The sequence below is a fragment of the Ascaphus truei genome, chromosome 1, assembly GCF_040206685.1.
Source record: "Ascaphus truei isolate aAscTru1 chromosome 1, aAscTru1.hap1, whole genome shotgun sequence".
NCBI lineage: Eukaryota > Metazoa > Chordata > Amphibia > Anura > Ascaphidae > Ascaphus > Ascaphus truei.
Genome location: NC_134483.1, coordinates 189361039 through 189379850, shown reverse-complemented (window position 1 = coordinate 189379850; position 18812 = coordinate 189361039). Strand labels below are relative to the sequence as shown.

The following is an 18812-nucleotide window of genomic DNA, read 5'->3' as shown; positions in this document are numbered from 1 at the left end:
TGCACGGTAATGCTGATGCACTCTCTAGGGTGAACAGTCTCGGTGCATGGGCCGCTCCACTCGGTAACGTTACGCTGGGAAGGGGGATATGTGACAGGGTCATTGACTCCGTGTATGTGAATAGGCGATGGCAGTATGCATGCTATCCAGTAAACGAGGGGTTAACTCAGCTTGTCAAGCAGACCACAGGTGATTTGAATTAAGCTCCTTCACCTGCTTTAAAAACAGGAAGAGGAAATGCCTCTGGGGCGGCAGTCTCTCTCTGAGGCACAGAGAGAAGACAGAGGAGTGTTGACAGACACAAGCTGCCCAAGGGGGGAATAAAGCTCCCAGGTAAGGAGCCAACTGCTATTGTTGGGCTGGACTAGGTTAGCTAGCCAGCCAGGTAGTTAGCCTGCACTTTTGTTTAGTCAGTGCCCCGACCGGGGTTAGGTTTTTTGTTTACGTTTAATTTAAAGAGACAGTGTACCCATTGTTTTAGTTACCTTTTTTTGGAAAAATACAGTAGAGGCAACTCTTATTCGAACAAAAACCAGTGGCAATTCCCCAAAAAACCCAGGAAACACCCAGGTACATTCTGAATACATGCCTTAAACCTTCCTTAAACTAGCCCCAGCATTTCTGCATTGATTAATGGCCTATCAGATTAACAGCGGGGGTCCCTGGCAGTCCCATTCAAACTGAATTGGAATGCCAGGGATCCCTGCTGTGTTAATCCTATGGGTCGTTAGTCAATGCAGAAATGCCTTAAACGTGCCTCAAACTAGCCCAGAACATACCCAGCACATACCCAGCACATACTCAGAATGTAACCCGGCTAGTTTACGGCAAATGTTAGAATAAACGTTGCCTCTACTGTAAATCCACCAGCACTATTTCATCAGAAAAGTCGTGTTGTCTCCTCACTTACCACGGCCATCCTGCCACAATGTATATATATATATATATATATATATATATATATATATATATATATATATATACATATATAGACCATACGATACCGGTTGCAACACGACATCAAGGGACAGCACGCAGGTAAGTAAATCATGAATTTTCTATATTTGATAGAAGACACAAAAACTGACGTTTCGGTCCCCCAGTGGGACCTTTCTCAAGGTGGCACCTATAACCTCACGGATAACGGGATTTCCGGGCGGATGTGACGTCGCGCCACACGATACTCCCAACGCTGATGTTCCTCCTTCACTCCTCTTCCACGGCTACAACACGGCTCCACTTGCTGAACTGCAATGTCCTCCACGGGCCAGACAAGGCTCTAAAAACACTCAAATACTTCCCGACGCGTTTCGTGCGCATGCGCGCACTTCTTCAAGGGATGTGCCTACCCCTTAGACTCGATGGTATAAATACTGTCAGTCCTTAACTCCAATTGGTTAATTAGTGATTACAATAATTTTAACCCCATGTTGGACATATTCAGGGTGGCATATAAATGGGCCAATGCTAGACAGAAATGACAAACTTACATACAAAAATACACATAACAACATTAATACATTAATCCGTAAAATCACATAAAAGGGTTAAAAAAGAAATAAATAAATAATGAGAAGCATATTCAATGCATTGGATCAAAGAAAGGCTTTTAGTTCAAAATCTATATTCATCCCTCTTGGGGAGAGGGTTTTTAATTCATAGATCCAGTATGCTTCACGCATACTGGCCTGCTGTAATCTACTCCCACTTCTTAGATTAGCATCAACTAACTCAATAGCCTGACAACGTAGACCCTTAGGGTTTTTGTCATGACACAAAAGAAAATGATGCGAGACATCAACCTCTTTTTAATATTATAAATGTGCTCGTAAATGCGTCTCTGGAAGGTTCTCCCTGTACTGCCTACATACTGCAAGCCACAAGGGCATTGCAGTAGGTATATAACAAACATTGAATGGCAGTTGATAAATGTTTTAATGGGGTAACTCCTAGAGGTGACATTAGATGTGAAATGTCTGGCACTTAATAAGGGTCTTAAATTTGCTCCGGTCTGTGGGCCAAATAGTTTCAATTTATTTATAGATGTCCACAAATTCGCCCGCAAACTTGCCCTGAAAAAATATTTTGCCCGGGATGCTATATCCAACCAAATAAGTCCAACCAGAGAGGTACGCAGCACGGTTGAACCTCAAGAAAGGATCTTTAAGAAAACATCCACTTTTTACCCTAAGTTTGCCCAAGGGCATCTGGTGAGCTCCTTTGTTGAGATGGTCAGTATGGATCTGGAGAATTCATGCAGAACTTACAAAATTAAAAAGGATAATTTTAATGTTCAAGAAAAGGAGGCAGTTCAAGGTTTGGAGAAGAATGACTCTATTGTCATTAAATCGGCAGATAAGGGTGGGGGTATTGTGGTGATGGACAAAGACTATATATACAGGAGTCCATGAGATTATTGGGTGACAAGACCACATACCTTCCCCTTACTGGTGACCCTTTAGTTCAATTCAAGGCCGAATTTGGAGAATTGCTGACTACTGGCTTAGATAGTGGGACTATATGTGAAGATGAGTTTAATTTTTTGTCCGTTTCGTTTCCCCGTACACCGTTATTTTATTTTATACCCAAAATACATAAAAATTTGACCTCACCCCCTGGTAGACCTATTATTTCTGGTATTTCTTCTCTCACCTCCAACCTTTCCCAATTTATTGATCATCACCTTCAACCTTTAGTCACTGGCGTTAGATCCTATTTGCGAGACACGACATATATATTACAAATTTTGAAAGATCTTAAATGGCAGCCTGGTTATATACTGGCCATGGCCGATGTAACGTCATTATACACTGTAATCGACCATCATCAAGGCTGCCAAGCCGTGTCTCGCAAGTTGCAGAATTCTAGTAATCATTCACTTATTAAAAGGATTTTTTTGGTTGATAGTATTTGGTTTATTTTGATGCACAATTATTTCACTTTTAATTCACAGTATTTTATACAGAAATGTGGTACCGCAATGGGCACGAGGTTTGCATCTAGTTACACCAACTTGTTTATGGACAGTTGGGAAGAGGAGTTCATTTGGAACAATTGTCCTCTAGGAGCAAACCTGGTGCTCTGGCGGCGCTACATTGACGATGTGGTTTTTGTGTGGTCGGGCACTCAAGACTCACTGGATAATTTTTGCACGTATTTAAATCACAACCATCTTAATCTTAAATTCACTTGTAATTTTAGCACTGAGCACATTGATTTTTTGGATCTTCACATATATGTCAAAAATGAAATACTGCATACTAAGACCTTTTTTAAGCCAGTACAGGCTAATAACTATGTGCGTGCAGACAGCCAGCATAATCCACAGTGGCTGCGAAACATTCCAAAGGGTCAACTAGTACGTCTTAAACGTAAAGAGACCTTTAGGACACAAGCGGAAGACTTAAAAAATAAGTTTATTAGTAGAAAATATTCAGAGACTCTTTTAGATGAAGCTTTTAATCAAGTTAATAATATGCATAGGGACACTTTACTCCAATATAATGATAAGAGAAAGGACACACTAGAAAGGTGTAATAAGCAGGTTGCTTTTATCACCCAATATAATGAGATGGCGCCCAAAATAATACAAATTATAAATAAATAGTGGCCCATTTTGTTGCAAGATGATGTTTTAGTGGATATTCTCCCCAAAAAACCTAACATCATATTTTCTAAGGCTAATAACCTAAAATCCAAGTTAGCTCCTAGCTGTCCGGTCAAACAACAAAAACAGAGACAATTAGGGAGCTTAAAAGGTTTTTTTACCTGTGTGAAGTGTATAGCTTGCTCTTATAGTAAAAATGCCAGACATTTCACATCTAATGTCACCTCTAGGAGTTACCCCATTAAAACATTTATCAACTGCCATTCAATGTTTGTTATATACAGTACCTACTGCAATGCCCTTGTGGCTTGCAGTATGTAGGCAGAACAGGGAGAACCTTCCAGAGACGCATTTACGAGCACATTTATAATATTAAAAAGGGTTTGGTGACACATAGTGTCACGCATCATTTTCTTTTGTGTCATGACAAAAACCCTAAGGGTCTACGTTGTCAGGCTATTGAGTTAGTTGATGCTAATCCAAGAGGTGGGAGTAGATTACAGCAGGCCAGTATGCGTGAAGCATACTGGATCTATGAATTAAAAACCCTCTCCCCAAGAGGGATGAATATAGATTTTGAACTAAAAGCCTTTCTTTGATCCAATGCATTGAATATGCTTCTCATTATTTATTTATTTCTTTTTTAACCCTTTTATGTGATTTTACGGATTAATGTATTAATGTTGTTATGTGTATTTGTGTATGTAAGTTTGTCATTTCTGTCTAGCATTGGCCCATTTATGTGCCACCCTGAATATGTCCAACATGGGGTTAAAATTATTGTAATCACTAATTAACCAATTGGAGTTAAGGACTGACAGTATTTATACCATCGAGTCTAAGGGGTAGGCACATCCCTTGAAGAAGTGCGCGCATGCGCACGAAACGCATCGGGAAGTATTTGAGTGTTTTTAGAGCCTTGTCTGGCCCGTGGAGGACATTGCAGTTCAGCAAGTGGAGCCGTGTTGTAGCCGTGGAAGAGGAGTGAAGGAGGAACATCAGCGTTGGGAGTATCGTGTGGCGCGACGTCACATCCGCCCGGAAATCTCGTTATCCGTGTGACTCCCCTTCTACCCCTGTCACATGGGGACGCCAGTGAGAGCGCTCCGGTCGCCATCTTGGAAGCTCACCAGCACGATTCCAGCTTGTTGCCTGTATTTGTCCAGCATCTTGTGAGTAGGGTTTCACTTTTACCCCTCCGGATGCGTGTTATATCTATAACCCTCCTAGTATCCAGTATTAATAAATTAGCTTTGTTTTATTCTTCAGCCTTGCTAGTGTGTTTTCGTTTGTTTGTTTGTCTTGTTTGTCTTGTGTTGTTAGTCTATCATTATTTTAGCTATCAGTGATTGGCATACTGCATAATTTGTTTTTTTTCTTTTTCCCACATATTGCACTCCGTTGATGTGAGATTCCTTCATCACCAGTTGTATTAGGACTCCATTTGGACTATACACCTTATGGTTTGGACTTTCCATTATTTATTCATTGTGGCGCCGGTATCCTCTTTTTTCCTATCAAATATAGAAAATTCATGATTTACTTACCTGCATGCTGTCCCTTGATGTCGTGTTGCAACCGGTATCGTATGGTCTGTTATTGCTTTATGGGATAAGCACCAAAACTTATTTACTTGCATATGGTGTGCCGGCTGTGCATTGGATTCTATATATATATATATATATATATATATATATATATATATATATATATATATATATCACCCAGCATACAGCACTTCCACTGCAGCAAGGGATTCTGGGAAATGACATGCAAATGAGCACACAGTGTCACTTTTTGCCTCAATAACCATTTTAACATGGTTCCCTATAGGCTTAAGCTTGCTGCATGGTCACAGCTTTGAGCACAGCCAGGGTTAAGTGCATACCCAGAAAACCACCCACAGACAGCTGTTTCGACCTTTATGGGTCTCATCAGTGTGGGGTTGATTTTACTGGGAATGCAAGAGAGGCGATGGGATAGGCTAAACCATTTACATATATATATATATTATAATGCATATGTCATCTCAAAATTGCCTTTACTTTGCTGTCATTTTGCCCAATGTCTGCTCTTTTACCACAGGTCCTTACTCATTACCTTTAAAAATCTATTTAGTGCAAAAGCTATGAGATGTGAGCAGCCAGAATCAAGTGTATTTTTATTGCATTTTTTATTTTTTTCTACTAACATTAGGTATATGTTTTATACCCCAGAATCACACCTTTCATGCCTTAATAAATAAACCCCAAAGAATAGCTTTCCAGAGCAGAAAGGCCAGGAATCATTTCCAGCTGAATTCTTAGTTTCAATAATATTTCTATCTGTTTTTTTTTATATTCACAAAGAACCATAGCATTCCTAATCACCATAATGATAACAGAAACTTGAATACATCAGACTTACCTCCCAGTGCTCTCCATAAAGCTCAAAAATAAATGCATCTGTTTCAGGTTTCTTCATTGGGGTAGGAACATTTTTAGCAATATGAGAGTTCCTTTCAATCCTTTCCAAGATATTTACTTCAGTGTCTACAAAACCATTCTTTAAGTACACCGATTGTGGTACTCCTTTATGTCTGCATTCTAGCATAAAACTCCATTCCTGCTTTATCCTGCAAATATCCAAAGAAGAGGAAAGATTTAGTATTCACCCAATAAACCTATAATTGTATACGCGAGGCTACATTGCCAACACCTCTTCCTGTTTTTAATTCTATCTCGGAAAGTGGTCTTAAAAAACGAAGCCCCAAATTCTATATTTACAACCATCATACATATGCAGTATGAGTTGTTTCGTGGTTTGATTATTACCTAACCCTCTTAAGTGGGAGGTTATCCTTCAGTATCAGTAATTAGTGACTTTATACAGACTCCTTCAATGCACAATATAAACATTGTAAGCTTCTCTGTTGTTCTCTACTTCTATTTTGTAAAAAAAACTGCATGCTCTCCATTGGCTAAACGTCAGCAATAATACAAATAATTTATGAACTGCAGGCTGGCATTAGCCTTATCTTTTCTATGTATATATGGCCAATATACTGACCATTATATACCTAGGCAAGATAAGCTAAAGCAATCCGAAATAGATGATAACATATCAACTAGCCAACAGGTCAACTAGTCATGGGTTTTAGTGACTAGATGTCTACAAAGGGGTTACTATAAATATAAAACTACACTTCCTGCTTTTATTTTTATGGTTTGGCATCGGCGGGTGCACTTGAGGATGAGGACAGCCTTCATCCTGGCAGGAGTAAGTAATACTTTTATGTATGTAAGATGTACATTGATTGCCAATGGGGCTATCTAGGCCCCTGTTGAGGGTTTAAGTAGCCATAGTGACAATCAATGGGTTTAGTGGCTTGATGTTGTTATTTTTTGTAATTGATATTTTATTGAATGCATTTTTATGCTTTTCAATTAGCAAAAGTCCTATTACACACATTTGGCTAATGGACCATAACCCATTTATATGAGGCAGCGGTACTCCTGTTGGGGGTGGAGGTGTAAGTGATGGTGGTAGTTTCCCCAGGGTGGGTGGTTAGGCCTAGATAGCCACAGTGACAATCAATATGGTTAATATGTATTTGTAATGTACTGTAATACTGTACTTGTTTTTTTTTTTTTTTTTTTTTTTAATTATACATTTTTTTTTGCGTTAAAGCCCACAACCACTATTAGTCATATTTGGGGGTTCAATAGGGATGTAGGTCCCCCCTGCAGCAATTCCCCTCTGCACCAGGGTTTGAATGGCAGCCAGCATTCAGAGGAAAAATACACCTTTCCTGTACAGGCTAGGTGGGGCACCAGCATTGTTGTCGCTTGGCCCAGTGCCTGCAGCTCCCACCTGCACCATGATGTAGCTGGGGCTTCAGGGGTTAAGCAACAAGCAAGAGCTGGGGAGGTGCGACCAGGGCACTGGATGTACTAGGCTGAGGGTTGTTGCCATGGTGGGTGCTTGCAGAGCGAGTGGGTTTGGGAGTCAGGGGCCTGGGTACAGTCCCCTCTTACCTACTAGCTCTATGGACTTTAGAAATTATATTATAAGCCTTTATGTCAGGGGAGGATGTAGTGCCTGGGTTAGGAAACAGAGGAGCTGTCCCTTTCAAAACTTATTAGCTCCCTCTCTACTAAGGGAGGAAAACAGGCAGTTTTTAAAAACCTGCAGATCTCTTTTTTTGTCTATCTTATATCTATATTATAATGTATTAAGCATTTTTGTTTCCATAGCAACCATTTACAAAGTCACATCCCCTTCCTTTTCTGAAACCGACTCTGGCACATCCCATTTTGAGCCCTGCCCTCACTCTAGCAGTGCACCAATTGTATCTAGTGACTTTCTGGTTATATGATATTTCCCACAGAACTGTCAGCCAACAGTCAATGGGGAGCCATTTAGTGAACCCCCAAGAAGTGTCTCCAGCAGCGTTATCTGTAAACTGTAAAAATAAATGTTAGTTTAGTAATATAAGCACTAGACAAAAGAAAGGTAGCGCTAATCAAGAAAAAGACCCGCAGCCTGTGATATAACTCTGACCCCCCGGGGTCAGAAATAGAACAGGAAGGAAGCGTTATATCTGTGGCGCTGGGTCACAAGCATATACAAAAACATATATAATAATAAGAAGTGTTATACAACCAGTGAAGGGATGCACTCCTCTGGAACTCTTCCAATGAAGGCAATGATACATATAAGGGAAACAAAAACAAACATAGTGTAATACAGTAACTAAACAAAACACTTAACACTAATAGACAAACATCTGCTGAGACAAAGGACTAATATAAAAGGTATCACATTTAATAAAATGACATATAAAATGATGGGTCACGTCTGCATCGAAGCCACAGTAAAAATGCCCGCTTACCAGACACTCATTGAAAGCATGCAGTGGATATATCGGAGAGTATCCCCTCTCATACAGGCCACATCACGTGCTCTGGCGTCTGACTGAAGCTCCAGGGGAAGCCCCTTCCTGCTTGTGCTGCCGTGGGTCTCTGCACCTCAAGTGTGCCGGCTGGTGTACGCTGGGAAAGCCGCCGTCACGCCACGCCACGTGTACCACTTGGTGGCAGGATCTGCGCCGATATTTGCAGCCCGGCACTGGAATGTGCAGCCAGATAGTTAGTGCAGCCGTCGCAACCAGAGACCGCAACAGTGCCTCCACAACATCTACTACACTGCCTGGACCCACTCCACAGATACCCCACTGTTGCGGTCTCTGGTTGCGACGGCTGCACTAACTATCTGGCTGCACATTCCAGTGCCGGGCTGCAAATATCGGCGCAGATCCTGCCACCAAGTGGTACACGTGGCGTGGCGTGACGGCGGCTTTCCCAGCGTACACCAGCCGGCACACTTGAGGTGCAGAGACCCACGGCAGCACAAGCAGGAAGGGGCTTCCCCTGGAGCTTCAGTCAGACGCCAGAGCACGTGATGTGGCCTGTATGAGAGGGGATACTCTCCGATATATCCACTGCATGCTTTCAATGAGTGTCTGGTAAGCGGGCATTTTTACTGTGGCTTCGATGCAGACGTGACCCATCATTTTATATGTCATTTTATTAAATGTGATACCTTTTATATTAGTCCTTTGTCTCAGCAGATGTTTGTCTATTAGTGTTAAGTGTTTTGTTTAGTTACTGTATTACACTATGTTTGTTTTTGTTTCCCTTATATGTATCATTGCCTTCATTGGAAGAGTTCCAGAGGAGTGCATCCCTTCACTGGTTGTATAACACTTCTTATTATTATATATTTTTTTGTATATGCTTGTGACCCAGCGCCACAGATATAACGCTTCCTTCCTGTTCTATTTCTGACCCCGGGGGGTCAGAGTTATATCACAGGCTGCGGGTCTTTTTCTTGATTAGCGCTACCTTTCTTTTGTCTAGTGCTTATATTACTAAACTAACATTTATTTTTACAGTTTACAGATAACGCTGCTGGAGACACTTCTTGGGGGTTCACTAAATGGCTCCCCATTGACTGTTGGCTGACAGTTCTGTGGGAAATATCATATAACCAGAAAGTCACTAGATACAATTGGTGCACTGCTAGAGTGAGGGCAGGGCTCAAAATGGGATGTGCCAGAGTCGGTTTCAGAAAAGGAAGGGGATGTGACTTTGTAAATGGTTGCTATGGAAACAAAAATGCTTAATACATTATAATACATTAAAAATGTATTTCAGATAGCTTTAAAAAATGCTACAAGTATTTTCTCATAGTATAGAACTGATTTATTTAAAAAAAAACACATGCAGGATATTGCTTGATCTGCAGCTTTAAGAGTTGTTATTGTATAAAAAGGCACTATCTACTGAAATGCTACAGAACTGATTTTTTTTGAAACCCATATAATAGTTAATATTTTCTGGTTATAAAGGAAGCTTGTGGGAGGGTGTGAGTAGCAGAGTTCAAAAATATGCTGACAACAGCATTTCCCAGCATCTGGTATATTTCTGGTTATAAAGGAAGCTTGTGGGGGGGGGGGGGGGGCCTACAGGTGCGAGTTGCAGAGTTCAAAAATATGCTGTGACAACAGCATTTCTGGGTTAGTTCAATACAAGAACTATTGCCCGGAGTGGCAGGGTTGTGGCTTCTAATCCTGTTGGGTCTCACACTGGTACTCCTTCATGACAAGAACCTATTGGCCCTAAGGATATATTTTATGATGTGTGACTCATTTAAATATACTTTGTATATACATTAACATATCTCCCAGGGTACCTCAAGGGCGTTTCTTTTTCAGCACTGGCATTTCTCCCTAATTTATTTGGAGGGAGGTTTGAGGGGACAAATATACAACTGCTCACCCTCCTCACCCTCCTCACCCTCCTCACCCTCCTCACCCTCCTCACCCTCCTCACCCTCCTCACCCTCCCAACCTCCACAACCTCCACCACACAAAATCTCTATTTCAGACATTGGAGGGAAATCGCAATTCCTTTTTCGTCTGCTTTGAGATAACAAGAAAAAACTTGAGTTGTTTAAAAGTAATTTAGCCTTTTGCACTTGTAGCCATGCTGTAAAATGGACTGCAGTTTTCTCTCCTGCTGGCAGTAAGCCTGGTAAGTTACAGGGATGCCAGCAGTAATCATGGAGGTTTGCCCTCACACCCTGGTGAGGTGCCCTATGTGTGGATCGGAGTGGCTACATACTCTGAGTCCACAGTTAGTGACATCAGAGATGTGCCTGCCTCCTGAGAGATATAAGGCACATCACTGCTCAAAGTTAGTGTGTTGGAGTAAGGAGCAGGTCTGCGTTGAGACCTGGGGAAAGAGGTTCACTAGTGCTGTAACTAGTGACCCCATTCTGTATTAATCAGCAACAAGCTATCAACGCCACACTGTGTCCAGGGACCTGGCACAGGGGTGATCTCCCCAAGGGGAGAGGGGATCCCACTCTATTGGGAGGGCGTACCTTCGAAAGGAGCACACGGTGAGATGTGCGGCTGAGTAAATCGCTGCAAGGGGCAGCTAGCCCATACCAAGCAACAATAAAGAATGACCTTGAATAAAGACACTTCACTGTGTGAGTCTGGAATTACTCAGCAGGAGAAGGCACCAACAAGAAGGAGTTCCTCATCAGAACCATCTCCTTGCGGACGCAGAGATCCTGATGAGGTGGAGGCGCTGCACTGGATATAGGTAGGACTCGCACACACTACCTCAGCTGCCTGTCTGGGTTGGCAATCCCCACACAACATCATGCGGGAGACTCAGGAGTCCTGTTGCCAACAGGTGCACCACCAGACACGACCATGTAATGGGGGCTGGTTAGACCACAGGGGCCAATGTGAGATTGGGTGGGTCAGGCCAGGCCAGAAAATCCGTTACACACTTTTTGGAGTTACTAGAATACAGCAAGTTGGCCAAAAATAGGATTTTGGTAATTCTGCCCGGATTTGTACTGCTTCTAAAAAAGCCTTTGTCGCGTGGTTTGGAAATGAGGAAAGGGATTACATAATAGTAAAAATGCACATTTGCTTCTAGTATACTTTGGAAGCAATTCGTCACAATTCGGAGCTACTACTGTACAATAGGCCCCTTAGAGAGTGATATCTGGGATATATGCACATGATTTATTTGAATACATTTTCTATATTTTGTTTTTATTTCCTCGTGTGTCTCAAGCGTGTTCCCAGGTATCTTTCATCTAATCAGCTGTAGTACAGATTAACCTATTTGGAGTTATGTTATTTCAATAAATGGGCTCTGTCAAGCCCTATTTCATTAGCTGAGTGTAACACCAAGACTTAAATACCATTTTCTTTCTCAATATAACGTTGTATTAACCCTATGTAAAAGAGCTAAAAATTTTACTTTGTGAATAAGGAGTTGGGGGGAAGTCTATTAGCATTAGCAATAGTTTGTTAGTCTCAGATATTCCTATGGCAAGTGGTCATCAAAGTGCAATGTGGAGTATGCTGCCCAATCTGCTGTTAACTGACTTTCAAGTCAATGGCAATTCCTGCCAGATCAAGAGCTATACTCTGCATCGGGCTTCATAACTTCTCGCCTTTGTGTTTTTGGAACTGGTTGATTTGGTTGGAATCTGTTTGTTTAGGAGCTGTGTGATGGGGTCAGCTGGCCATTAAGAACAGTCTGAGATCTGTTCAAGGTTAAATGCCACTGTCCAGGAAAAATGTGTTTGCAATCCTGAATTGACTGGGCAGGGTCAGTTTTAAGACCAAACCTGCTCTAAGTTTAGTTGTCATGTGTGTGCATGGAAGTGAGAAAAGGAAGAGGGTGGGACCAATATAGTTTTAAATATAGAAATTACATTTATTAAGAATGATAGTATTTAGCCTGTGAATATTGCTCCACTGTGTATTAAAGAGTAATGTGAAAGCTTCCATTAACAATTAATACACATACGAATATTTGATTTTCACATCTAATCTACTATGCCTACTATGTCAGCTTCAAAACGTTCAGATAGAATATTGTACGGTATATGAAGACAATCTTTCATCTTGACCCTGAGGGACTTGTCATTCTCAAGAGCAGATATGAATCTGCATCAGAAATATTGCATGGCAAATGCTGTGTCAAAGTTTGTATAATGTATATAGCCTTAATGCAATTCTGGTGTCAGTGAGGCTGCTGTATAAGATCTGAAGCAGCAATGCAAAAAGAAATGAACATGAAAAGCTAACAACTAGGGCAGCTATACTTTGAGAACTAAACATAATTTTACTTTAATTTGAGTTTTCCTTAAAAACATTTAATTGACTAGAACACAATTCCAAGAACCCACTGATGTGCTGCCCAAAAAGAATGTACCATTGTAATCCAAGCTGTTTTTTGCTGCTGGCAAGTAATTTATCTTTATAATATGTTTCATATGTTTAACACAGTCATTTTAATATTCAAAAACTAGGCTATTTAAAAAAATCAGTCTCATAATATTTTCTATTTTTGAGTCCCCATTTATGATGATAAAATGTTGATATGCATAACTGTTAGCAGATTTGGGGGCTCATGCAGAGAGCATAGATAAGGAAATAGCGCCATCTTCTGGCGAAAAAACTAGCCAGAAATCCTTAAACTCGGGAGAAAATGGCGCGATTTTTAAAAGTGCCCTGAAAATTTTTCAGAGCTGTAAAACTCGCCAAACTTGTGGCGAGAACCTGAAACTCGCCATGCTAATATAGCGTGGTATTCCAGAAGCTCCGAATCTCTGGAACACGCCAATATGTGCATTATTATGGCGAGTTTCAAATAGCCAGGAAAAGTTGGCAATTAGCAGTTTTTTGCCGAAATGAGTTAATGACGTTCTCTGCATAACACCTTCACTAACGGCAAATCTGTGGCTATTTTACAGCCATTTTAAACTTTTTTAACGTTCCTCTCTGCATAAGCCCCTTAATCTATTTTATTTGTACTTGTTACAGATAAACACAGAGATGTTAACCTTTAAAGGCCAGAATCTGTGGAGTTTGGATGGTTCTGGACCAAAATGTGATACTTTAATATAAAACCACTGATTTGTATCCGTTAGACCTCGTCCAGGGTGGTGCTGAGCGGGCTCTCGCTGGACACGTTGCGACAATGCACGTGGCCTACGTGAGCGGGCGGGCGCGCCTGCTCGGTGCTCAGCCGCTTGCCGAGCAAGCAAAATTGATTTTGCAGCTCGCAAGCGCGTCAAGTGAGCGGTTCGCCCAATGAGGGCGGACCAGCTCCGTTACGTCGGGGCCACGCCCCCAGATGCACGCGCACCAAGCCAGCCAGGAAAAGCACAGCCGAGCAGGGCGCAGCGCCGGAGCGCCAGCATGCCTGTTTCCACCCTGGACGAGGCCTTAGACTACATTAAAGTTTATGTCACTGCTTATGCGAGAAATGTGTGACTCCAAACCAGTGAGACTCATAGAAAATCAAAAAGAGTTGGAAAACTTGGACTAGCACAAATTTAAGATAGTATTTACGTCAATCTCCGGTATGTAAAAAATGAGATATTATAGCAGAAAATAATCTTTTTAGAGTGCAATACATCAGTTTTACAACGCAGAAAATAATGCATTTTTATCAGGTTCATTAAAAATATCTGATCCTTTAAAAAATAGTCATAATACCTAATTTTTTGGCCTTATCAAGCAATATCTCACCTTCTGATATTTCTTGACACCTGATTAACGGCTGAAATATCACACTTTTTTTTATCACCTGCTCTATCCAATATATTGCCAATTATAAAGATAGGCAAGATAACCTAGTACCACCTGAAATATGTGATAAAAATTGCTTTATTTATTTATTTATTTATTTATTTATAAAATGTTTTACCAGGAAGTAATTGTAAAGGTTCCGATCCTGGGTTTGCCTGGAACTCACCCTTACATGGCTATAGAGGTTCCAGGCAAATCTTTCCCTGAACTGAGCAATTGGGATCAGCTGTTTCTGAACTCACACTCCAGTTGCCTTGTTGCTGCTTTCTCTGCAGCTCTGCCCCTATTGGCTGTCCGTGCTACTTAGGATCAGCCCTTCCACCAGGAAAGGGCAGAGCACAATTCTTGAATTCCTTGAAGACTTTCTTGTGTCACCTGTGCTTGCCACAAGCACCACTGATTGGCCTGTCTTTCGCCTTCTTGTGCCAAATCCCCTGTGCTGAAGCTTCCTCCTCCTTCCATATTCCATTCCTGTGCTGAAGCCCCTGTGCTGAAGCTTCCTTAAGCCACCTCCATCCAGAGGCTGGTCCTGTGGTGAATCTTCCTGTTTCCTGAAGATTTCTCCTTCCATAAGCCTATGCTGACACCCGCAGGGACAACTGTAGGCCCCCGGGGACCACCTGAGGACCTCAGACACACGTGTGGACCACCTAAGGCCCCTTTGGGGCCCCTGGACACCTGTGGGGACCACCTGGAGGCCCTGGACACCTGCGGGGACCCCTGAGGACCCCTACACCCACATGAGGCCACCAGACACATGTCAGACCACCCGAAGACCACCTCTGGTATCAATCATGTGCAGAGAAAATAAAAACATTTTGTATGTGAGGGCACAGGGCATGGGTGGGTTGTGTATTGGTGGTTAGTACATATTGTAATGTTTATTGGGGCAGAGGGGGCGAGTGAATGGTAAAGTACCCCCTTCACTCATCCCCTCTGCCCCCAATAAACCTGCTATTGTGCATTAACCCCTTTATTCAAACACACAAAAATAGAGATGTCCCTGCTCAGACTACCGAAATAGCAAAACTTTCTAGAGTGGTGCTGTCAGTTTATGGACTATTGAACGAGAGAAGAAAGACCTTAATAGATGCACACAACTCTACTAATATCATAATAAATACATTTTATTATGTGAACAAAAGAACTGTAAACACGACGAATTTAAAAACCAAAATGAAGCGCTAGACAATCAGTAAACCTCTCATGGAGTGCATCCTTAATGTCTTTTCTAAGGAGTGGTGCCCAAAATTGTACTCAATATTCAAGGTGTGGTCTTACTAATACTTTGTAAAGGGGCATAATTATGTTTACTTCCCTTCCATCCATTGCCCGTTTAATGCAAAATAAGATCTTGTTTGCTTTTGCAGCTACTGCATGACATTGGGCACTATTGCTAAGCCTGCTGTCTACAAGCACTCATAAATCCTTCTCTATCAAGGATTCCCCCAATGTATCCCAATTTAATTTGTAAGTCGCCTGTTTATTCTTGCTTCACAAATGCATAACCTTACATTTATCTGTATTAATCCTCGTCTGCCATTTACCTGCCCAAGTTTCCAGTCTCTCCATTCTGGAGAGAAATGACATCCTGCTCTGATTCTACTACCTTATACAATTTAGTATCATCAGCAATGATGGAGACTTTGCTCTCGATGCCAACCTTAAGGTCATTAATAAACAAGTTAAAAAGCAGGGGTCCCAGTACCGATCCCTGAGGTACTCCGCTCACGACTGTAGCCCAACCTAAAAAAGTTTCAATTATGACAACCCTCTGTTGTCTATCCTTCAACCAGTTTTCAATCCAGGTGCATATATGTTTACTGAGTCCAGTTTGCTTTTTTTTGTACACCAACCTCGTGTGGAACTGTATCAAAAGCCTTGGCAAAATCTAAGTAGACCACATCAACTGCATTACCCAAATTAGTGATTAACAAGTTATGACAATGATGTTACTAGACTCTGAATAGCTATTAAAATAGTCAGATGTTGAAGAGGGGGAGTCATCACAAATGTAATCCCAAAGACTTCATGGCTTAGAGGAGCAGGGGTGTGTATATGATTATTCATCTATTTTAATAGCACTTGTTATGAATGAGGATTCTGGTGATGAAGAGAATGTTGTTGATGCTGTTAAAGACTGTGATTAAAGTTGTGTTAGGGGTGGTGAGGATGGTGTCCTGGATAATGATGATGAATATGATAATGTTTCCGATAAAAGTGATGATACAGTGATCGTTCTTCGATTGTGGACATACAGATTCTTTTACTAGTAAAGTGGTCAATACAAGCAGTAATAATAATAGTAACATGAACCTGTATGTTCATTTTTATATAACCGGAAGTCATCACCATCATCATCATCAACAACATAATGTACATTGATGTTTCCTTCCTCCTCATCAGAATCAGCAACAGGCTGTTACACAGTTTCCATCATCCATCATCACGACAATTGACCAATTATGGATCTGGCTGTTGTGTTGCTAACACCACCTGCACCACAACATAGATGGCCACAAATACATTCACAAGTTCCTTCACAATCACCAATTACATTAGTATCCATACTTAGGCAAATACAACAATAGGATCCATTGTGTGGCATTATTTTAAACCCTCAAAGAATTGTGTTACCACTATATGTTATTTATGGAGAACAGTTGTGAAAAGGGGTGAGCCGGGTACGTATCTTGGCACCTCTTTTTTAAGAGCTCACATGACCTGCCACCAGCACACAAAGTGGCAGGCAACCTTAGACATCCAGCATAAGACAAAGGGGGATTGCACCAATCAGAAAACCCAGTGCAATGTCACGGTTGGAGACAACAGGTCACCAGCGTCAGTAGACTTAACACACTAACCCCAACACAATCATTATTGTTTCATAGTGCAATGAATTTGATCGTGCCGATTTAGAGGACTTGGGTGAAACAGGGATGATAATAATCAATAGCAGTGATGATGTTGATGAAGATTACGATGTGGATGCTAGACCTGCTCTCCTGTGCAGTATCCGTTTGCAAAGCAGACATGATGATGTGAGTCCTAATGCACCAAATACTAGTATTAGTACCCTGATATGCAGCAACCCAATGCCACAGCAGCAGCCACAATTTGTGAAGTGTTTGATAAGGGTGAAAAAATTCACTGTACTCATGAAAGCGTTAAGTGCTTAATGGCAATTTAGTTCAAATGCTTGCTATAGACTTTTTTTAATCTGAAGGCTTCTGAGAGCTTATTGAAAGTTGTGAGCAACGTTGGACCATCCAAAGCAGATCACATTTCTCTAACCAGGCACTTAACGAACTGTGCAGCACATACTTTGCATTGGTGGTTGATGCCCTAGCTCAGTTGGAGGGATGTCTACTACTGACGTGTGGAGTAGTGATTATTGAGGAGATGACAATCAGACTGTTACAGCCCATTGGGTGGTTGAAAAACAAAAACACTCAACGTCTGCAACAGAAGCAAATCGTTCCATAGGCAGCGTATGCAGTGTTTTGAAGAAAAGCCACATGCAGCTTCTGATGAAAAAATACAGGATGACATAAACTGGTGGCTAGCTTAACTGCCAAGGCACTTGAGGTTGGGTTTGTGGCAGGGAATAATGGTTGCAACGTGCTTTCAGCACTCAAACAAAGCAACATGACACACATTCCTTGTATTACTCACAGAAGGAGTGGCTCAGGGAGTAAAGACACTGACAGGCACTGAGTTTCAAGCAGGGGAATCTGGTTCAATTCCCGGTGTCGGCTTCTTGTAACCTTGAGCATGTCACTTCATCTCTCAGTGCCTCAGGCACCAAAAACATAGATTGTAAGCTCCACAGGGCAGTGACCTGTGCCTGCAAAATGTCTCTGTAAAGCACTACGTAAAACTAGCAGCGCTATACAAGCACATGCTATTATTATTATAACTCAATTCAATAGTCACTAATTTCCTATCTCAAAATGTGGGGAACATTTTGGTTAAAGCAAGAAAAATATGTGCTTATTTTAGTCGATCGTACACTCCCCGCATTGCCCTGTCTAAGCTGTAGGAGCAAAACACCTAAATTATCACAGTTAAAAATGGAGGTGCCTACATGCTGTAATTCCACTTAATATATGCTTGAACTCCTTCATGAGCAGCAGGTGGTCAATAATTTTGTCATGGAGAATGTCAGCCGGGAGCTGGATAGGGTCTTTCTGTAGCCTTGGCAGTGTCATATGATGGGAGAGCTGTGCAGGCTGCTGAGGCCCATTGAGGAAATCACCATTTAGGTGAGTAGTGATGAAGCTGGCATAACAGAGATCATTTCTTTAACATTCGTCCTCGAATAAACCTTAATGTGTATACAGCATAATAATGGTGACATGATGATGATTAAAATGATGATAATAATACTATGTTGGAAATGCTTAATAAATTGCTTGAATGCCTGGTGAATGACCCCCGTGTTCTAAGTATGAAATGAAGAGAGGAATACCTTCAGGCTACACTTTTAGTTTCTACAGTAGATTTAAACACAGAATTAAAGATGTTATC

General features: G+C 41.4%; 1 protein-coding gene across 9 annotated transcripts in view; it reads right to left on the bottom strand.

Moving 5' to 3' along the window:
- LRRC2 (leucine rich repeat containing 2) overlaps positions 1-18812 on the bottom strand; it is a 435439-nt gene that overhangs the window by 278807 nt on the left and 137820 nt on the right. For all 9 annotated transcript variants that reach the window (XM_075599516.1, XM_075599535.1, XM_075599497.1 and 6 more), the window contains one exon: positions 6014-6221. In XM_075599516.1, coding sequence (XP_075455631.1) covers positions 6014-6221 — 208 coding nt within the window. The remainder of the gene's footprint in view (positions 1-6013; positions 6222-18812) is intronic.